Source organism: Schistocerca americana, chromosome 5, assembly GCF_021461395.2.
Source record: "Schistocerca americana isolate TAMUIC-IGC-003095 chromosome 5, iqSchAmer2.1, whole genome shotgun sequence".
Classification (NCBI taxonomy): Eukaryota; Metazoa; Arthropoda; class Insecta; order Orthoptera; family Acrididae; genus Schistocerca; species Schistocerca americana.
The window spans coordinates 51291775-51311879 of record NC_060123.1 but is presented as its reverse complement, the minus strand read 5'-3'; the positions used below and the strand labels follow the sequence as shown (position 1 = coordinate 51311879).

Genomic DNA, 20105 nt, shown 5'->3' with positions numbered 1-20105 from the left:
AGAGATTTTTGGTTGGTTGAGACTGAAACTTCCTGGCAGATTAAGACTGTGTGCCGGACTGAGACTCGAACTCGGGACCTTTGCCTTTCGCGGGCAAGTGCTCTACCATCTGAGCTACCCAAGCACGACTCACGCCCCACCCTCAAAGCTTTACTTCTGCCAGCACCTCGTCTCTGCTGGCAGAAGTAAAGCTGTGAGGATGGGGTGTGAGTCGTGCTTGGGTAGCTCAGATGGTAGAGCACTTGCCCGCGAAAGGCAAAGGTCCCGAGTTTGAGTCTCGGTCAGGCACACAGTTTTAATCTGCCACGAAGTTTCATATCAGTGCACACTCCACTGCAGAGTGAAAATCTCATTCTGGTTGAGATTGTTGATAAGAAACTTTATGGTTATTCTTTTCATATCATCATCAATATGCATGTTACAACAACATCATTGTTTGGAAACAAAAGTACATATACGTAATTATTGAAATTATATAGACATTAAGCGGACTAGACTACATACAAATGTTGGAAGACTCAATCCAATTAAGTGACTCATTGGATGCTTCATGTAGACCCTTGTTTGTTTTGTTTTGTTTTAGGACACAAAAACAAATAAGGCCATTCACACCCACGTCAGAAATGTAAAACACAAATATGAAAAAGGAGTTAAAAGTGACTACACATTAAGCCAAATGTACAGAAGGAAAGACAACTAAAAACAGGAATTTTTTCTTGGAGAAATGTCCATAAAATAGATTATAGAGACAACCGAGGTCATAAACTAAAGATTAAATGTCCTTTGCTTGATTGCTATGACAGATTAAAAGTAAAACGTGGTCAACAGGATGCGCATTATTTGCTAAAACTGCCAAAAACTCAGATGGCAAACATAAATTAGAACATAAGTGATTAAAAAAAGGGCATTATGTCAGAAAATGGCAAACCATCAAAGGTTGATGAGAATGAGCACAAAGTGGTGGGGGATCACCACTTAACAAAATGCCGATGGCTAAAATTACAGTGCCCAATACAGAACCTAGCTAAAATGATCTCCTCGTGGTGAGAGGGCTGAGAGGAGATCATCCAGGCTGCTGGGAGACGTTTAATTCCCTGGAGTGTGTTCCCATGAAGGGAAGAGCAGTGGTGATGCCAAAGTGACAGGTGGCAACACAGAGATCATCAGAGGGAATGGAAGAACTAGTAGGCCAAGATATGAGGACTACAGTCTTGACAGCAGTGTCAGTTGCCTCATTTCCCATCAGACCGATGTGACCGGGACCCACATAACATCACAAGGCTCCATCAAGATTGAGTAAGTGAAAGCTTTCCTGGACCCATTTCACTAAGGGATGGACAGTGTACAGAACACACACACTGCTTTGAGGGGCAATGAGGGAATCAGAGCAAGTGACAATCAAAACTCCTATGTTGCCAGATGTACTGCACAGTCTGATACAGGGCGAATAGCTCTGTTGTAAATATTGAGCAGTGTTCTGGAAGCTGATACCGAAAATATACAGGGTGTTTAAAAAGAAATGAGCCGGAGGCATAATTATAGAAACCAGTACCTGTATGTTAGAAGTATTGACCCTGGTTGTTGAGACACTTGTCCCACTGTGACAAAAGGAAGTGAATGTCTGTCTCATAAAATTCCCGGGGCTGCGATGTGAACCAGTTCCACATGTACAGCTGGACGTCGTCATCCACACGAGTGCAGGAAAGGTTATGCTGATGTTGTCCTTTCACCAAGATGGCCCCCTTCTGATTCACTTCCTGCAGCATGAGACAACAGTGAATTCCCGGAGTTACTCACAAACCTTGACCACCATTTGCCAAGCGATCAAATCAGAACGACCAGGCAATCTCACCTGTAGGGTCATTCTGCAAGTTTGCAAAACTTACAGTGATATAACGAGTCTGGAGTAGTGTCCTTAGGAGGCAAATGAAGTCTAAGATCAATACGGGCTGCTGCACGAGGCCAAGGTGGAGAAGTGTTCATACCCATTGGGAAATTGGCAGACAGCATGAAGTTAAGGTGCTGGAGCAATAGCCAAAAGCGAACTCCAGGAGGTAACAGAGAAGAGGGACGTGCCTCATACTGGTGGTCAAAGGAATCATCAAAGAAGCTGGCACAGGATGGGTGGCTGGGCATGGCAGACAAACAGCACACATGTACGCTGAGAAGAACATCCCATTGGTATGTGAGTGGTAGTTTGGCAGCTTCTGCATATAGACTCTCAACAAAGCTACAGTAGAACCCCTCTAATCCGTCACCTTTGGGACCGGGACCAGGGTCGGAACGAAAAAAAGGTCGGATTATCCAAAAAATCTAATATTTATTGCAAAAAATATAAAAAGACATTTAGGACAAAAAATTAAACGATATAAGAACTAAAATACGTATCCAGTAATATAAAAATATGTTTATTTTACACAGTGTTAAACAATATATTAACTAAAAAACGCCTACACACTATAGTATGTATTGGTTTTAAAAAGAAAATGACAAACAAATTACAGTCTGTACTGTACTTAATAACGTATAAACGTTATATACTGTAAACTAAAAAATGTTTATAACACTGTATATAAAAAAGACATTTTTTACAAGGAAATAAACTACTGTGTGTATAAACTAAGAAATGATTTTACTGTATGCATTGTTTTTACAGTAAAAACAAAAACAAATTACTTGGAAAAAAAGTCAGTGATACATTTTTGTTTAGCAGATGTTATTCTAGATTTAGCTGCAGTGTCCCTCCATTTTTTTATCCGCAAAACATCCATTGAAGTTGAAGTTGAATTCTGCTCGATGTATTGAAGGGCGATGTCAAAAGGGTTTTTTGCATCGTTGTGTGAAATCTGGGTGGGGGGTTGTCTTCGCCATCTGAGTCCTCATTCACAGTTTCCTAGCTAACAGCGGCAACAATATGGTCGTCATTGAGCTCTTCAAAAGTATCACAGTCGTCGTCACATTCATTGATCCACTCTTCAACTTCATTGGCAGGGACGTTCGGCTCCAGAGTTTGTAGATCTTTAACGATTTCCAGTGCGTCGTTGTTTTGCTCATCTTCGGTATGCTCATTTTCAGTCATAACTTGTGGACAAAGCTTACGCCACGATTTCCGCAGTGTGTCAGGTTTCAGTTCATCCCATGCTGCAGCGATTGTGTAGATACCATCTTTGATGTACAGGGATTTTATTGCCTCGAATAAGTTATGACCTCCTTCAGATTTTTCCAAGGTTGAGCTGATATACTTTCTGCGATATCGTGTTTTTAACCATTCAATAACGCCCTGATACATTGGTTGGATGAGTGAGGTCACATTAGGAGGCAGGAAGAGAGCTTTTATGTCCCCTTTCACCAAATCTTCCACAGATGGATGTGATGGTGCGTTATCCAACAGCAGTAGAGCATGAACAGGCAGATTTTTGTTTCAAGTCTTGTCAAAAAACCAGGATTTAAAAAATTTGCAGTCCATCCAAGCAGATTTATGATTGCGGTAATAAACCGGCAAGGAAGATAAGTTTATATTTTTGAATGCCTTTGGCTTCTTAGATTTGCCAATGACGAACAAAGGGAGCTTGTGGGTACTATCTGTGTTGCTACAAGGAATGACTGTTATTCTATTTTATAAGTTTCGTTCCTACCACGGATTCATTTGAAGCTGCGAGCGTTTTTGTCGGCAACATTTTAAAGTTCAGCCCTGTCTCGTGGATGTTATACACTTGGCAGGGTAACAGTTCATTTTCTCCTAGAATTTCTTGAAACTTAACAGAAAACTCCGTAGCAGCTGCGGCATCGGCAGATAGTTTTTCACAGGAAATAAAAACAAATCGGACACCATGACGAGTTTTACAACCATCAATCCAGCCTTCACTAGCAGCAAATTTACTTTCAGCTTCCAGTTTTTGTGCAAAACTATCGCTTTTTCTTTGAGTATTGGCCCAGATACTGGATTTCCTTACCTTCTTTCGGAACAAAACCACATCCACAATGCGTTATCAAGCAGTTCAAGTTCAGGCTTTTTTAATGTTTTACGATTCTTCAGAGTGTTTTCACCATTAGTCGAAACTGTATAGTATTCAATGTCTTTCCGATTCTTCCTCCAATCCTTAATTGTCGTAACACCTACATTCAGTTCCTTTGCAATTTTTTGGAGCGATTCTCCTTCGTGCAGTCTTTGAAGCCCTGCTAATTTTTCATTTAGTGAAAGAGTTACATGTTTACGTTTGAATCCAAACATGTTGAAAAACAGACAACTGTACACACAATGAATCTACAGTAATAATTACTGTAGAGTAATTACTGTACAGTAATAATTACTGTAGAGAACACGGAATAAAGCAAACAAAGTTTTTTAATCCCAACAAAGGATAAAAATGCACAATAACATACAGTATAACAATATGCACAGCGATAGACACCGCAACAAAGGCCCAACAGGCGTCCAGCCAGTGACAAGTCGGCACAGGCTCGCGAGCCTGAGCATGGTCGGACTAACCGGAGTGACGGACCATCCAAGGTCGAATTAGAGGGGTTCTACTGTAGTGTGAAAGGCACCAGTAGGCAAACGGGTGCCTCAATGTTGGATTGTACTGAGAAGGTGTAAGATGGGCAGATGTGCAGATGCATAAATGAAACACCCAGAGTCTAGTTTCGTATGGACAAGGGAATGGTACACACAGAGGAGGGTGGTCTGATCTACTACCCAGGAAATACCACTCAGAACACGTAGGACACTGAGGGACGGGTTCAGCGGGCAGCCAGTTAAGACAAGTGAGAGGACCAAGAAAGTTTCCTATTGAACATGAGCCCTAGGAATATCATAGTTTCAGCGGATGGAAGAGCAACAGGCCCAAGGTGTAAAGACGGTGGAAGAAACCCATTGCACTGCAAGAAATTTGTACAAACAGTTTGTCAGTAGAAAAGTGAAAGCCATTGTCGATGCTCCACGAGTAAAGATGATCAAGACAACACTGAAGTCTTTGGAGAACTGCAATAGATCCCAAAATCATCAACGAAAAGGCAGCCGGAGATGCCCAGTGGGAGACAGGCCATAGCAGGGTTAATGGCAACAGCAAAGAAGACAACACTCAGGACAGAATCCTGAGGCACACTGGTTTCCTGGATAAGGTGTCCAACAAGGCAGAACCCACACATACTTCGAAAACTCTGTCTTTTACAAATTACTGAAGGAAACAGGCAGGTGGCCTCAGAGGCCCCATGTGTAGAGAGTACGAAGGATACCAATCCTCTAGCATGTGTCATAGGCTTTCTCCAAATCAAAAAACATGGCCACAGTCTGGTATCTGCAGAAAAAATTAATGACATGGGCTGATTAATTGACATGATGGTCAACTGCAGAACGGCACACTGAAAATCCACATCATGCACTGGTTAGTAAATTGTAAGACTCGAGCCACCGTACCAGCTAGGCAGGAATCATACATTCCATCACCTTGCAAACACAGCTGTTGAGAGAAATGGGGCAGCAGCTAGAAGAAAGGTGTTTGTCCTTACTGGGTTTTGGTATGGGTATGACATGGCTTCACACCAGTGTCTGGAAAACGTGCCCTCTGCCAGATGCGATTGTACATACGAAGGAGAAAGTGCTTGCCCACAAGAGAAAGGTGCTGCAGCTTCTGAATGTGAACATTGTTGGCCCTGGGGTGGAGGATCAGAATGAACTGAGATCATGATCTAGCTCCCTCACAGTAAAAGCAGCATTGTAGCACTCACAATTCTGAGAACAGAAGGGTATCGCCCAAGTCTCCTCCACTCATTTCCAATGGAGGAAGGAAGTGTGATAGTGAGTGGAGCTCAAAATCTCCGCAAAATAGCAGCCCAAGGTGTTGGAGATTTCAACAGGGTCCACTGTGACATCACTTGCTATGGTCAGGCCAGAAACTGGGGAATCGACCTTAGTCCCAGAGAGCTGTCGGACATTGGCTCGCACGACAGAAGAGGGAGTGCAACTGTTAAAAGAACTAGTAAATGAAACCCAAATAGCTTTTTTGCTATCCTGAAGACTGCAGTGACAATACACTCACAACTATTTATAACGAATTCAGTTCATCATTGTAGGATGACAGTTAAAAAGACAGAGTAAGTGTCCATGCGCAAATTGCATCGTGGCATGCCTCAGTTCACAAAGGGACTGGGACACAGTGCAGTAAAGATGAAGTGTGAGGAATGGAACATTCTGCAGCAGTAAGGATAATGTTAGTAAGGTATTCTACCTGGTCATCACAACTGGGGAAAAGTTATTTGTCAAAGGTCACCAGGGAGGAGTAAAGTCTCCAGTTGGCTTTAAAATGCAGCCATTTGGGTTTGCACATAGGTGGGGTAGGAGTCAGCAAACGGTTAGCATACAGGAAATGGTCGCTCCTGTATGTCAGAGAGAACAGACCACTTGAAATGATAGGCAAGCTGGGCAATGCAGAACAAGAGGACCAGGTGGGAATAGGTGTGCATGGAGTCTGAAAGACATGTGGGTGCTCCAGTGTTAAGACAGATGAGGTTGAGTTGATTGACAAGGGCAGCCAAGAGGGTACCTCTCTGACAGGTTCTGGGAGAGCCCTGAAGGGGATGGTGCAGATTCAAGTCACTGAGCATCAAAAAGGGATGAGGGAGTTGTCGAATAAGCCATGGTTGTCTAACCTGGTGACGCAAAATGATGGAGGTATGTAAATATTAAGGGAAAAGGTGAAGCGAGGAAGGAATATGGGAGTTGTAACTCTTCAGGCTTTCCCGGCGATCTAATGACATCTTGGGTTGTTGGGTGTTCTGCCGGATATGAGCGTTGTACTTGCACGATATTTCGGTCACGTAGCTCGTGGCTTTCATCAGGTGCGACCTGAGACTACTCCTCGAGTGGACCTGGGCCAGTATTTATGCCTATGGCCTTCCCCCTCCACCAACGAATGCAGGCGCTTCCTCTGTGGTCCGCGCCCATTCCCTGCGACCTGCTGGAGCGTTGCTGCTCCGTTTTCCGTCCGCTGCGGTTCTACGTGTTCCCTCTGCGGTCCGCGCCCACCAAACCTGCTCCTGGGGGTTTCATCTACGGTCTGGGGTACCAAGCGTTCCCCCTGCGGTCCGCACCCGCTCACCACGACCTGTTGGAGCGTTGCCGCACCATTTTTCATCCGCTGCGGCTCTGGATGTTCCCTCTGCGGTCCGCGCCCACCAGTCCCACTTCTGGGTGTTCCATCTTCGGTCTGGTGCACCTGGCAGTCCGTCAGGGGCTCGTTTTCCATCTACATGTCTCTGGTTCTTCTGTTTGTGTAGTGCTGCAGCTGGCCCCGTTGCTCTTTTAACACTTCCAGAGCTGGATCCCAGGCTCTGCTTAGCTGGTACCCTGTGTCACGGTTCATAAGATCGTCAGCGATTTTAATTTCTATCGATTCTCTTATAACACTGTCCCAAAATCCGGGTGTTTGTGCTAGAATCTTGGTATCCTCATACTTCATGGCATGGTCTAGTTCTAGACAGTGTTTAGCAATGGCTGACTTAGTCACCTGTCTTAATCTAGTGTGCCTCTGATGTTCTTTGCACCTGATCTCCACAGTTCTTGTCGTCTGGCCAATGTAAGACATGCCACATTGACAAGGTATATTGTAAATCCCTGGTTTTCGTAACCCCAGGTCGTCTTTGACACTCCCCAGCAGTCCCCCGATGTTGTTGTATGGACAGAAAACACACTTGATATTGTGTTTATGGAGGATCCTACTGATTCTGGCAGAAATAGAGCCAGCATAGGGCAGATATGCCACCTTCTTTGCTTCATCTTGGTCTTCTTCAGGAACCTGTGGTATAGTGGCTAGTTGTAGTGCCCTCTCGATTTGTCTGTCCGTGTATCCATTCTTGGAGAAAACTGTTTTGAGACGTTCTATCTCTATAGGTAGATTCTCTTGGTCTGACAGGGCACGTGCTCTGTGGACCAAAGTCTTCAGAACCCCATTCTTCTGTGCAGGGTGGTGACAGCTGCTGGCCTGCAGATATAAATCAGTGTGTGTTGGTTTTCGGTACACACTGTGGCCAATTGATCCATCTGCTTTCCTCTGGACTAGTACATCCAGAAATGGCAGCTGGCCATTCTTCTCCAGTTCCATGGTGAACTTGATATTAGGGTGGCATGAGTTAAGATGTTCAAGAAACTCATTGAGCCTGTCCATCCCATGTGGCCAGACCACGAAGGTGTCATCCACATACCTAAAGAAGCATGTGGGTTTAAATGTGGCTGTCTCCAATGCCCTCTCCTCAAAACTCTCCATAAACATGTTGGCAACCACATGGGACAGTGGGCTGCCCATAGCTACACCTTCAGTTTGCTCGTAATATTGGTTTCTGTACAGGAAATACGTGGATGTCAGTGTATGACTGAACAGGTCCAACAGAGCACCGTCAAATTTCTCTGCAATCAGTTCTAGTGAGTCCTTCAGTGGGACCCTGGTGAACAGCGATACCACATCAAAACTAACCATGATGTCCGAATCTGTGATGAGCAGTTGCTTGAGCCATTGCAGGAAATCTTCTGAGTTGCGGATGTGGTGAATACATTTCCCCACATATGGAGACAGGAGACCTTTCAAGTACTTGGCTGTTGTGTACATAGGTGCCCCAATATTACTGACAATAGGACGTAGGGGCACACCCTTCTTGTGTATTTTAGGTAGACCATACAGTCTAGGTGGCACTGGCGCTTTTTCCCGTAGTTGTCCGACGATCTTATCGGGCATCCCTGTTTCCTTCGAGAGAGCACTAGTCTTCTTGGCCACCTTGTCCCTGGGGTCACACTCCAGAATTCTGTATGCAGGGTCCTCCAGAAGTTGGCGTACTTTCTCATCATAATCCACCCACTGCAAGATGACAGTGGAGTTCCCTTTGTTTGCTGGCAGTACCACAATGCTGTTGTCTTCCCGTAGTTTCTTGAGTGCAAGCCTCTCCTCGGTTGTGATGTTCGATTTCGGCGGCCTGGCCTTGGTGAGGGCCCTGCAGGTCTCTCGGCGGACTTCCTCTGCCACATTAGGTGGAAGTGTGGCTGCAACTTGCTCTACTGCACTGATGAAACCTGAAATGGGTACGTTTCTAGGGGTCGTAGCAAAGTTGAGACCCTTGCTGAGTACCTTTAAGGTTGTATCATCAAACTGTATGCCACTCAGATTCGTCACAGTGCGTGTCTCTTCCATCTGCTGTGCTTTCTTACTCATGCGGTCAAACTTTGCAGACTGACAAGATGAGGCATTCCTTCTAGCACACTCAGCTAAAGACCATGAGGCACGGTCTACCCAATTCCAATCTTCTCTTGTTAAGGAGGCTGCCATGTACAGATGAATGTGTAACAGCTCCCTGGCCACAACATCTAACCTGTGGCGCATATCTCGAATCCTCTCTCTCAACAGTGCCATGCTGGCTCTGCGTTTTATCTTGTTCGCCACTCTGGAGTTGATGTGATGTTTAATTCTGGCAAATACTGGTACCACTTCTCCATCTCGACACCTCAGCAAAAAACTGCCGTAGCTTGTCCAGCTTCTTGATATTCTGATACATCTCCTCCCCGTAGAGACTTTTGATGTAACTCTTCAGACTTTCCTGGCGATCTAATGACATCTTGGGTTGTCGGGTGTTCTGACGGATATCAGCGTCGTACTTGCACGATATTTCGGTCACATAGCTCGTGGCCTTCATCAGGTGCAACCTGAGACTACTCCTCGAGTGGACCTGGTCCTGTATTTATGCCTATGGCCTTCCCTCTCCATCAACGGCTGCAGGCGCTTCCTCTGTGGTGTGCGCCCATTCCCTGCGGCTGCTGGAGTGTTGCTGCTCTGTTTTCCGTCCGCTGCGGTTCTACGTGTTCCCTCTGCGGTTCGCGCCCATCAAACCCGCTCCTGGGGGTTTCATCTACGGTCTGGGGTTCCAAGCGTTCCCCCTGCGGTCCGCGCCCGCTCACCACGACCTGTTGGAGCGTTGCGCTGCCGTTGGAACAGTGTTATAAGAGAATCGATAGAAATTAAAATGGCTGACGATCTTATGAACCATGACACAGGGTACCAACTAAGCAGAGCCTGGGATCCGGCTCTGGAATTGTTAAAGGAGCAACGGGGCCAGCTGCAACACTACACAAACAGAAGAACCAGAGACATGGAGATGGAAAACGAGCCCCTGACGGACTGCCAGGTGCACCAGACCGAAGATGGAACACCCAGAAGTGGGACTGGTGGGCGCGGACCGCAGAGGGAACATCCAGAGCTGCAGCGGACGAAAAACGGAGCGGCAACACTCCTACAGGTCGTGGTGAGCGGGCGCGGACCGCAGGGGGAACGCTTGGTACCCCAGACCGTAGATGAAACCCCCAGGAGCGGGTTTGGTGGGCGCAGACCGCAGAGGGAACACCTAGAACCGCAGCGGACGGAAAACGGAGCAGCAACGCTCCAGAAGGTCGCAAGGAATGGGCGCGGATCACAGAGGAAGCGCCTGCAGCCGTTGGTGGAGGGTGAAGGCCATAGGCATAAATACTGGACCAGGTCCACTCGAGGAGTAGTCTCAGGTCGCACCTGATGAAGGCCTGAGCTACATGACCGAAATATCATGCAAGTATGATGCTGATATCCGGCAGAACACCCGACAACCGAAGATGTCAATATGGGAGTTATCGGCATTCTCCCTAGGTTGGTCTGCAGTGTCCATGGCAGAAAAACAGTTGGGGGTGTGCACTGGTGACATGCAGGTCAGCCGTGTGTGGGTGGCACGCGGTGACACCATTGAAGAGGATCTCCGAGTCAGGGAAGAAGAAGACCGTTTGCCTTTGTTTGATTTCTTGAAACCTTTGTGGACGGCAGATGTTGAATCAGATGTTCGATGGCTGGAGGGACGTAAAATGTCTTCGCAGGAGCTGATTGTGTACCAGGTGATTTCACCACATGAGGTAAAAATTTGGTGGGTTGTTGGACAGCTGGAGGAGGAGGAGAGGGGAATGCTACTATGACACTGTGTGAATTGACAACCGCTGTGCTGAATTTGAAGTCACATGTCTGCATGGCTATGTCCGTTGTGGAGTGAGTTGTTGCAAGAACAGTATTATAAAAAACTTCCTGGCAGATTAAAACTGTGTGCCAGACCGAGACTCGAACTCAGGACCTTTACCTTTCGCGGGCAAGTGCTCAACCAACTGAGCTACCCAAGCACGACTCCTGCCCCATCCTCACAGCTTTACTTCTGCCAGTACCTCGTCTCCTACCTTCCAAACTTTACAGAAGCTCTCCTGCGAACCTTGCAGAACTAGCACTCCTGAAAGAAAGAAAGAAAGGATACTGCGGAGACATGGCTTAGCCACAGCCTGGGGGATGTTTCCAGAATGAGATTTTCACTCTGCAGCAGTGTGTGCACTGATATGAAACTGAGTTTCATGCGTTTTACTATCTGGTACTTACAATACTGTTTCCAGAATGAGATTTTCACTCTGCAGCGGACTGTGCACTGATATGAAACTGAGTTTCATATCAGCGCACACTCTGCTGCAGAGTGAAAATCTCATTCTGGAAACAGTATTGTAAGTACCAGATAGTAAGACGCATTGACACAGCAGGAAGGAGGTGGTGGACAATTAGGTCACAAATTTGGTCGGGTGTCGACAGGACAATCGAGTGATGTTGTAACAATGACACTGGTAGCAGTGCAGGGTTCAGACTGTACAGTTGAACTGCGATAACTTCACAGCCTGCTTTGATCTTTGATGGAAGCACTACTCTATTGAATGTGAGAAGAAGAGTGCATGTGGGCACTAAGGATGCATCTACCTTTTTCAGCATCTGATGGACTGCAGTAATGCCCTGATCAGAGACGTAAGTTGGGTTTCTGCCTCAGCCAGACCACCGAGCAGCCTAGTGTAAATAAAACCAAGCAAAAAATTCAGCATTTTATGGGCCTTGACATTAACAGGATAGCCATGGAGGAGCGAAGCTGCAAGCAGTTGTGCTGTGAATCACAAGTAGTCTCCAAAACCAAAAATCCATTGTGTAGACAAGAGCAGGATTCCTCAGGGCTGGCAGTTGCATCAACACCTTTCTGAATAATAAACAGATTGTTGTTGCAAAGGACTGACCCTCTCCAGTACGTCAAACGACGTGGAACTGAAATGCAGCTGGGACAGTCTTTGAATTGTTAGCTTCATTCTGATTCACATCTAATAGATGTAGACTGAGAAGATCTTTGGCTCATTGCCAGAAAATCCTCCATGACTGCCAGTGTTTCCGATTGCATGCTCCTTCCAACTGGGGGTTCCCCTCAGAGGGCAGCTCACCCGCCTTAGGTGGTTGTTCACACCTCAGGTCACACCTCTCGAACACCTGACAGAGGGACCAATTGGCAATTTGGTGGGAAGGTAACAGCTCAGGCAGTCACCCCTCCCTGGGCCTGGCCTGTACCAATGGGTACGTACGAACCCTACCTGTTGATCTGGGGGCTGGGAATTATGCATTACCCAGTCACCTGTTCTGATGTCAGCCTACTAAAAATGCAGAACACATTCCCAAAAGTATCCCAGACATGTTCCCCAAGGGAGGGGAAAAAGAATAGCAAGAGGATAGACATGCAGCACAAAAGGGAAAAGATGCTGCAAATGCTAGGGTCCCATGGTAGCCAAGCATGAGCTTGTGAAGGAGTGGTGAGCCCCATATGGGAATCTAGACTCTTGATACCAACACAAAAACATCTGTTAGTTAACTAATTTGCAACATGGCTCACTGTCCGAGTATCGTCCACCTCCATAGCATAGCGGTAGCGTTACTGCCTACCAAGCTAGGGGCCCGGATTCGATTCCCGGCAGGGGACTGAGTGTTGTGTGTCCTTCATCATCATTGACTTGCAAGTCGCCGATGTGGCGTCACCTAAAAACGACTTGCAATACGGCAGTTGAACTCCCCCAAATGGGGCCTCCCGGCCAACAACGCCATACGATAATTTCATTTTGTCCGAGTATCACTGCAGACACACAGGCTGTAAATGCAAAAGCACCACTTACGCATGTTGTATTCTCGAATATGGAATCTACTGAGTTGCACACAAACCTTCTTAAGATTATGAAAGCCTGGAACTTCAGCAATAGGTTCACCAATAAGTTCGTGATTCCAGGTTTCTGTAGCTTGCCACTCATGTTTCCATTCAGCATCACAGTTGAATCCAGTGGAGAAAATTTGGACTACTCCATCTTCCAGTGATTCTGAAATTGAGGCATTTCCTAGGCAGTGAGAGTAAATCTTCGTGAAGAGGGATTGAGTCATTTTTAGAAACTAGATGACAAAGGTTGTAGAGAGCGGCATTTTGACAAAGGAGAGCTGGACAGATGTTTGAGAGTATTGGTAGCCAGCATGTGGCTGTGGATGTGACTGTGCCATTAATAGTTGTTGAAGCTACATTCAAATGAACATCAGCTTTCTTCATATGGGCACTGTGCAGCCGAACTGATGCAAAATAATATGCTGCAGAATATACCAAAGCAAGTGATGCTCCATGGACAACTGAACTGATTTATTTGCTCCCCGTGTACTGGCTGCCATTTGCCTCGCCAGGTCCATTCATGTTTGTAACTTCTGAGCTGTGCTGGAAAGCTGTTTATGGTTTGTCAGAATTCTGTCTAATGTGATGTCACGGTATTTTGGCTTTTTGTTGTACCTAACTAAGCCAAGGGGAGTGAACCATTGGATAATCTTTGCCGATGCAAGATAACTGAGGGATGGGAAAGATTTAGAAACATTAGTTTTAAGCAGTCATGGCTTAAAATATGAACTGTCATGGCTTAAAATGTTCAGAAAGGTGTGATGAGGCTGTTTGTTAGATGTTCTTCATATTCAGAAAGATCTTCACTCTGATATGAGAGGTCACGGTCACCTGCATACTGGAATTTCCAGCAGGTCAAGTTCAAGAGGTCTGCTGCGTGGAGATTAAGTAACAACTGAGCAAAAACAGAGCCTTGAAGAAAGCCATCATTGAGTACATGCTATCTCATCTGCTCTTCTTTTCACCTTGATGTGCCTGAAACTGCCAATGCTCAACTTTCTGCTTAAGAAGTTACCTATAGAGTTACATGGTATTGTTTTCAGACATTTTAGTATTAGACTCTCGTGCCACACCATGTCATAAGTTGCTGGAAGATCAATGAACCCTATCCTGGTCTTGACTTTCTTCTGGTAGCCAGTTTCTATGTGACAAGAGAAGGTGACCATTTGCTGACAAGCAGCTTTTACGAGGTCTTACTCCAACTTGTTCAGGTGGTACCACAAAATTAACTTGGTCGTGTATTCCAGCTAAGATCTTTCTTTTCAAGAGTTCGTAAGCACAGCTAAATTAAGATAGTGGACAAAATGTTCTGTAGCTTTTCCTTCATTCTCTGTTTTGTTTTTAATAGCAGTAACTTCAGCTGTCTTAAATTTTATTGGTAATGTTCCCGTGAGAAGAATTCCATTAAAAAGGCAAACTAGTCATTCTCACATTGTATCAGCACTGTGCACCAAAAATTTAGGATAGAGCATATTCAAATAACACTAATGCACCAGCATATCTGTTACCCTCCACAAGTCCAAACTGAAAATAAGTGACTAAAACTGAGTGAGCTCATACATACACTGATGTGTGCATTACTGTGATTCTTCAGTTTCTCTCAGCGTACTTTATGTTGAAATAGTTCAGAGGTGGACTGCCGGATGTCAGTGTCCAATGGACACAATATTTTGGCCAAACAAATGTGTTGCCACCCAGAGGTGCACTGATGAACTGATTGATTGGGAGCCAGCACAGCAATTTTATCTCTCTCCCTCCCCCCCCCCCCCCCTCCCCTTTCTGATCAGTCACTCCATCGGCTATCCACGAAAAGCTTTTATCTCCTCCCATTCCCCCCCCCCCCCCCCCTCTCTCTCTCTGATCGACTACTCCATCAGCCATTGACACCCATCCCCACTGCTCCTGCCAACCCAGTGTCCCGTCCTATGTATGTGCCCAGGTGAGTGTGCTGGTGGCACCTCTGCTGTCCCTCTGTCTGCCCCCCCCCCCCCAACCCCCCTCCTCCCCGAGTCAGTTCGTTGTCTAGTATCTCATTCCTCTTCTTCATCATTCTAATAGCGGGGTCCCAAGCATTGCTAAGTACATACCCAATATCATGATTTATCAGTGGTTCCCTCACTTGAATCTCAATAGATTCCTTTATGACACAGTCATAATTTGGATGTCTGTGTCAGAACCTTAGTGTGGTTCTAGTCCATTCCATGCAGTTCTGTCAAGCAATATTCTGCAACTGCTGACTTGTTAGGCTGCTGTAATCTGGTATGGCTTTGGTGTTCTCTGCAACAATCTTTGACAGTACGCACCATCTGACTTACGTAAGCCTTTCCACATTGACTGGGTATCTGAGAGACCCAGGATTTCCTGTAGTCCAAGGTCATGTTTCACACCACCAAGTAGTGCCTGTGTTTTGGCTGGTGGGTGGAAGACCATCTTCTCCTGGTGTTTCCAAGGAATTTGTCTTATCTTGACAGATAATGCACCACAGAAAGGACACACTATATATGAACTACATAAAAATTCTGGATGTACATTGTAGTCAAAATAATATCATGTGTTGTTAACAAAGTAAACTCTGTGTGGCAGAAGTGAAATCTATTTTCTTAGCTCATATATGACTAATGCTGGCATGCAATAGCATGCATTACGCACAGTGGTCATTCATCCACAAAGTAAAAATGTAAATTAATACTATTAGTAGAAAATAGAAAATACTGCAACAAGCAGTTATTAAATATGTTATATTAAAGTTGCATGGAGAGCTGCATCAAACCAGTCTCAGGACTGAAGACCACAACAACAACGTATTAAAGTTTGCCTTTGGAGTATTATAACCTCATTTTCAATGCAAACAATTTATTTGGATTTGTACAAGTTGTGTATAAACACCTAGTCAGAGTGATATCCCGCTGACAATCATACAAAAGAGTATAATAAGGTGAAAAACTGATGGCCATTTAAAAAATTCTTAAAATTCATTATGTTGGCACATACACTATCCGATCAGAAGTGAGTGGACACCTCCTAGTGAAAATTAATATGGGATGTGCCCACCCTTTGCCTTTGTGACAGCTTGAATTCTGCTGTGAAAACTTTCAGTGAGTTGTCTGAATGTCTGAGGAAGAATCGAGCCCTTTCTCCCTCGAGTGCCTATACCAGAGAAGGTAGTTGTTTGATGCAGGGGTCTGGAGCGAAAGTGGTTTCTAACTCATCACATAGGTGTTCCACTGGGTTGAGGTTGAGGCTCTGGCAGGCCATTCCATTTCAGGAATGTTATTGTGCACAAATGACTGCCTCACAGATGCTGCTCGATTGTATCACCATTAAAATGCTGATACAATCAATCATTGTGTCCAAAGTGTTCCTCTGTGTACACAGTACACAATGCAGTAAAATGTGTTCATATCTTTCCATATGTAGAGTTTTCTTAATACCAATATGGGGACCACACCCCAACCACAAAAAACACCCCTATACCATAAAATAACCCCCTCTGTACATAACTGTTGGCACTACATGTGATGGCAGTTAATATTCTCCAGGCATCTGCCTAACCCATAGCCTTCCATCAGATTGTCACAGCTTATAGTGTGTTTCATCACTCCAAATAATTTATTTCCATCCACCCACTGTACAGTAATATTGCTTCTTTATTCCACCACAAGTATCACTTAGCACTGACTACAGAAATATGAGGCTTATGGGGGAGAGGCATGAGCATTGCACCCCCTTCTTTTTAGCTACCTACGGACAGTCACTGTGCTAGCTGAACCACTGGTAGCACTTTAGAACTCACAAGTGTCCCCTTATGCTGATTTTCTGCGATGTTTTGCAGTGCCCTCCACAATACACAATAGTTGCTGACCATCAGGAGATGAGGTCTGCCTGACCTTGGTTTAGCTGAGGATGTTCCTTCACATTTCCACTTCACAGTTACAACTCTGTCAACTTGGGCAGCTTTAGGAGGACAGCAATGCCCTTGATGGATTTGTTGCTCAGGTGATATCCAATGGCTAGGCCACATTCAAAGTCACTGAGCTCTCCCTGCTGACCCAGTCTACAGTTACTGCTTCTCTACTGATAACACAATACTCTCCACCTCCTTTTATAGTGCTAGATCCATCTCTCATGACATTTAGAGGTTAATTTTGCATTAGATAGGTGTGTCCAGATGCTTTTGAACAGATAATTTACAAATAATAGGTAATGTTTAAGTCTCCCATTTACTGTCACAAAAAACCCAAGATGTTACTATTGGATTCCAATGCACGTACACCTTTTTAAGCAATCCAGTGATGACTAGCCACTAGTTATAACCAATAGTGAGAATAAACAAAATTTTATCATCCTGACAATCTTGAACTGCTCTCTAATGTTCAGCTGGCTGGCATTGTCAGTTTGGGGTGATCCTTTGGCAGGCTGACTCATTGAAATCCTGAGTCAAACCTGATGATTGAATGCTTTCCTTTTGGTGCCATGTTATACATCACCACCTTGTATATGGCAACATCTGTATGGCACCACCCAGGTGAATATCCAAGAGCACTTAAAGAATAAATTGAATTTCAACTGGACTTGCAACGTGATTACAATATTTATTCATTGAAGACATAAAGTCTGCAAATGAATCCACAATCATTTTTGGGCACTTTATTTTTACAAGTCCATCTTGATCACACAGATTTCTTACATTTTATTACTGGTTTCGGCTACTGCCATCTTCAGATGATTAAAATATTCTGATGTAAATCATCGTCAAGTTAAACATGTGAGAACATGGTATGTACCATGTACTCGCATATTTAACTTGACAATGATTTACATCAGAATATTTTAATCATCTGAAGATGGCAGTAGCCGAAACCAGTAATAAAATGTAAGAAATCTGTGTGATCAAGATGGACTTGCAAAAATAAAGTGATTACAATATAATCCTTCAGTTGTGGAATGCCATTAAGCCTCACCACAATAATAATCAATAATCAAAAAACAAACTGAAGTTAAAATTTCTTACTTGTTTGAACACAGGTGTTTGAAAATATACAGTACCTGAGCTATAACATCATGCTGTTGGGGCATTTGGACACAAGCACAAACACCTGTTATGTTCACTGTATGTTCATCGAAGTTGGAGGTTTCATTTTGGAAGGTGTCTGATCAGTTTGGTTTCAGTTTCCACAACTTTTTAGTGGCAGTTTATTGTACTACTATGACAGCATTAAGTTGACCATTTGGCAAGGACAACTGCTGCAACCATGTTGTATACCTCATTGTTGATGTGTGTCCCACCCAACTGAAGGCACACCACTCTGTACTGCTCCTCGTCTTTCTACCTCTTCCCATGCAACCCCCACCCTTTCCATATTCCTCTTCTACTTCCCTCTCCTCAGTCTCAGCAACTGTACGCACATAGCAGACACTACTGAAACTGTGTGCAAGAGCACAAGCCTGCAACTTTGTATTTTTTGGGCAGTTCTCTTACTGACTGAGCTAGCAAGACAAAAATCATAACATGATGTCACTGCTTCAGTTTTGCTGGTACCTATTGCTTCATTGTTTGTGGCTTCATCATTTATCTATCGTATCTTTACTTTCTGGAGTGATAGTCCAGCAGAGCAAACAGAAGACCTTCTGTGAATTTAGGAACTGGGAGAGAGAGATCAGCAGGATTGAAGCTGTGAGGGCAGGTCATGTATTGTGCACTGATAACTCAGTAGAAGCATTGCCTGTGAAAGACAGGTACTGGGTTCAAACACACACAGTGCATTTTAATGCCATCCCAGTACATCAGATGATTTAACATACAGCATATTATAACTATTGTTACAGTTTTAAATATTAATTTCATTCTACCACTTCGTAATTCCATAATTCATTATTCTGCTTTGTTTCTTTTTCAATAAGTGCTTTGTATACCATGGGGTATTTTTTGACAAGTCACTAGCATTTGTGTGTCAAAATTTAAAGAGAGAATTTATGTACTATTTATACCTAAGAGACTTAGATATACTGCACTATTTTCAATTGTGCAATAAAGAATTCAAATGCATTAGGTTTCACTTACCACAGCCATAAGACTTCAGACAGAACAGTCCCAATGAGACCATTTATCAAAAGAAATGTCCACTGTGGTTTAGATGGCCACTCAAACAATTCCCAATGGCAGTAGTGGAACAGGAAGAAAAGTGGCCACAAGAAGAGGAGATTGAACAGCCCCACGAAACCTAGAGAGTGACAGCATTATGTCAAGAATCAATATGAATTTATGAAAATGAAGTAATTTGATTGGTAGCATGAGATACATATAACAGTGAATCTCTCTTAAGGTGCACTGGATATACGAACTCTTGGAAATAAAATCACATACTCATATACGAACCTATGCTTTTCATCATTTTACACATTATCATTCATTTCTTGAATTGCTATTAGTGAATGCACATCCTTTATAACAACTTATACGTTAGTGGACATCTTATCTGACACAGCTACTTTTACAAGTCTCCAAAGAGCAGTCAGCACATTATGATTCAAATAGAATTTCCCCATCACTATGTTTACAGTCAAATGCAACATACTCCTTGAATGATACTGAACTAGCATGTAACAATAATCTACAGTCTGATTACACCACAACAAGCACAATACATGCAATTTATAGTGCCAAGAACACACAAAATAGATAGTACCAGTGTGATTAATGAATACACACAGTACAGTTTAATGTCTGACCTAATAATACTGTTCAGTTTATTGATATTTTCAATTAATAAATCACAAAACATTTCTGTTTTTCTTTGAAATGTGCTTTATAGCTACTACTGGACACCATCCCTATTCATGGTTACAAAGTAGCGTAATAAAGGATACAATGTTTAATTCAACTATCAAAATGATGTTGCACAGATTATCCGAAAATATGAACAAACACCACATCAATGATTTAACTTCAGCCTGAGTTATGAGAGCAGAAAACAGAATACGTATTTGTCAAAATTATGATTTGCCAAATAATTAATTAGGGCTGCACGAACAATTATAGGGTCAACAGTGAAACTAAATTTAAA

The 20105-nt window shown here is 44.0% G+C and overlaps 1 protein-coding gene across 1 annotated transcript in view; it reads right to left on the bottom strand.

Moving 5' to 3' along the window:
* Positions 1-20105, bottom strand: part of LOC124615821 (solute carrier family 35 member F5) — a 171321-nt gene that overhangs the window by 24125 nt on the left and 127091 nt on the right. Inside the window, exon 8 of the mRNA XM_047143961.1 lies at positions 19103-19262. Within this exon, the coding sequence (XP_046999917.1) occupies positions 19103-19262 (160 nt within the window). The remainder of the gene's footprint in view (positions 1-19102; positions 19263-20105) is intronic.